Source organism: Penaeus vannamei, chromosome 42 (assembly GCF_042767895.1).
Source record: "Penaeus vannamei isolate JL-2024 chromosome 42, ASM4276789v1, whole genome shotgun sequence".
Taxonomy (NCBI): domain Eukaryota; kingdom Metazoa; phylum Arthropoda; class Malacostraca; order Decapoda; family Penaeidae; genus Penaeus; species Penaeus vannamei.
The window spans coordinates 7,828,671-7,831,170 of record NC_091590.1 but is presented as its reverse complement, the minus strand read 5'-3'; the positions used below and the strand labels follow the sequence as shown (position 1 = coordinate 7,831,170).

Sequence of the window (2,500 nt, the reverse complement as noted above, 5' to 3'; positions counted from 1 at the left end):
TCCCCCAACCATCCCCTTCCCTCTCTCCTTCCCAACCATCCTTCCCCTTCCCCCCAACCATAGCTTCCCTCCCTACCACCCCTTAACATTCCTCTCCCCCTTCCCCCTCCCTCCCTTTTCCCCCTACCACCTCCATACTCCCCTCCCCTCCTCCCTCCTCCCCCCCAACTATCCCTAACCGCCACGCACCCCCCGTCCTCCCCAATCATCCCCTACCACCTCCATACCCCCCTCCCCGTCTCCCTTCCCCTCCTCCCCTTCCCCTCCCCCCAACCATCCCCTAACCGCCACGCACCCTCGTCCTCCCGCAGGTGCTCCTAGTGACGTACCAGCGTTCGGGGTCGTCCTTCGTCGGGGAGCTCCTGACCTCTGGGGGCGGCGCGATGTACGTGTACGAGCCGCTGTTCCTCTGGCGCGCCCTTCTGGGACCCGGTGCCGACGTGGGCGTGGAGGACAGGGCTGCCAGGGCGCTCGGGGACCTTCTTGACTGCAAGCCTGAGGTCGGGTTGTTGTTGTTGTTGTTGTTGTTATCATTATCGTTATTATTGTTGTTATTATTATCATTGTTATTATTATGATCATTATCATTATCATTATTATTTAGTAGTAGTAGTAGTAGTAGTAGTAGTAGTAATATTATTATCATCATTATTATTATTACTATTAATATCATTATTATCATTATTATTATTATTATTATTATTATTATTATTATTATTTTCGTCATTATGAGTATCAATATCATTGTTATTATTATTATTGTTATTATTATTGTTGTTGTTGTTATCACCATTATTATCAAATCATCATCATCCATATTTTTTCTTATCAATATTACTAATAGTAGTAGTAATATATATATATATTCTTCTTCTTCTTCTTTTTCCTCTTCTTCTTCCTCTTCTTCTTCTCCTTCTCCTTCTTCTTATTTTTGTTCTTGTTCTTCTTCTTCTTCTTCTTCTTCTTCTTCTTTTTCTTCTCCTTCTTATTATTTTTGTTTTCTTCTTCTTCTTCTTTTTTTCTTCTTCTTTTCATTTATTTTTCTTTTTCGTTAGGGAAGATCACGCACGCTGAGGCTCCGCTGTAATTTGTATTTGTATTCTGCGGAGGCTCTGTTCTCTTTTTTTGTTTTGCATTTGTTTTGTTTTCTAAGTTTTTATTGCTTCTTTTCTTTCTCCTCTGTCTTTTTCTTGAATCTTTTTTATGTAGAGAGAGAGAGGGGGGGGAGAAAGAATGAGAGAGAGAGGGAGGAGGGGGAGAGAGAGAGGGAGAGGGGGAGGAAGAGAGAGAGAAATGGGGGAGAGGAGGAGGGAGAGAGAGAGAGGGAGAGGGGGGAGAGAGAGAGAGGGAGAGAGGGAAAAAGAGAGGAAGAGAGGGGAGAAGGGAAATAAATCAAGCTCTCCATTTTTTTTTCACTAGCCCCCTCGTTCCAGCCCCCTCCTTGCACCCAACCGTTTCATAGTCCCTAACCCCGTAGCCCCCTTACCTCCTTCAGGCCCCAACCCCGCTATTCCCTTCTAGCCCCAGCCCCCCCTCCAGCCCTCCCAGCCCCTCCCAGCCCCCTCCCAGCCCTCCCAGCCCCCTCCCAGCCCCCTCTCATCCCAACCCATTCAGCCCTACCCCTCTCACGTACCACCCCTTATCCCTGCATTTCCACCACTTCCATTTAGCCCTTCCCTTCCTCCCGCCCCCTCCTTCCCCTCCCAGCCCCTTCCTTCCCTCCCCCCCGCAACCAGTTCCCAGGGCCGGTAAAACACCCAGTGGGAATCGCGGACTCCCAGACCGCGGAGGCAATTCCCATATAATCTACAATGTGTCTCTATTACTTGGGGAATTGAATGTGGGGGAAAATTGGATGGCGGGGAAACTGAGGCCGCGTCAGAGCTCCGCATTTAAGGCCGTCTTTGATTATCGGAGTTATCTTTTAATTCCTGGTCATCTTTCCGATTTTTTTTTCTTTTTTTTTTTTTTTTTTTGTTATTTGTATTTATCACGTCTTGTGCTCTTCCTCTTCCTTCTTTCCCCTCCCTTCCCCCTGCCCCTTTCCCTCTCATCTCCCTCCCCTCAGCTCCTTTGTTTCCTCTTCTCCTTCCCCTTCCTCCCCCAGTTCCTCCCTTCCCCCTTCCTCTCTCTCCCTTTTCCCCACCTCCTCCCCATCTCCCAACCCCTCTCCTCCTCCCCATCTCCCTACCCTCTCCCCATCTCCCTACCCCCCTCTCCTCCTCCCCATCTCCCTACCCCCCTCTCCTCCTCCCCATCTCCCTATCCCTCTCTCCTCCCCTTTTTCTGCAAATTGTCCGGTAGCCATTTCGCAAGATTATTACGAAAGCACAATGATAAAAATGCGGTGTAGAATTTTTTCTCGTATAAAATGTACACATGAATCACAGGTTATTGATAGAGGGCGCGCAACTCGTCTCTCTTTTATTAGCGCGGGAAGTTCAATATCGGGAGTCGAGTCCGGTGTGCGAATAAGCGAGATTTATCGGTTGTGCGAATT

General features: G+C 48.4%; 1 protein-coding gene across 1 annotated transcript in view; it reads left to right on the top strand.

Moving 5' to 3' along the window:
• Window positions 1-2,500, top strand: part of LOC113823190 (carbohydrate sulfotransferase 1-like) — a 30,812-nt gene that overhangs the window by 5,947 nt on the left and 22,365 nt on the right. The window contains exon 3 of the mRNA XM_070118601.1: window positions 312-500. Within this exon, the coding sequence (XP_069974702.1) occupies window positions 312-500 (189 nt within the window). The remainder of the gene's footprint in view (window positions 1-311; window positions 501-2,500) is intronic.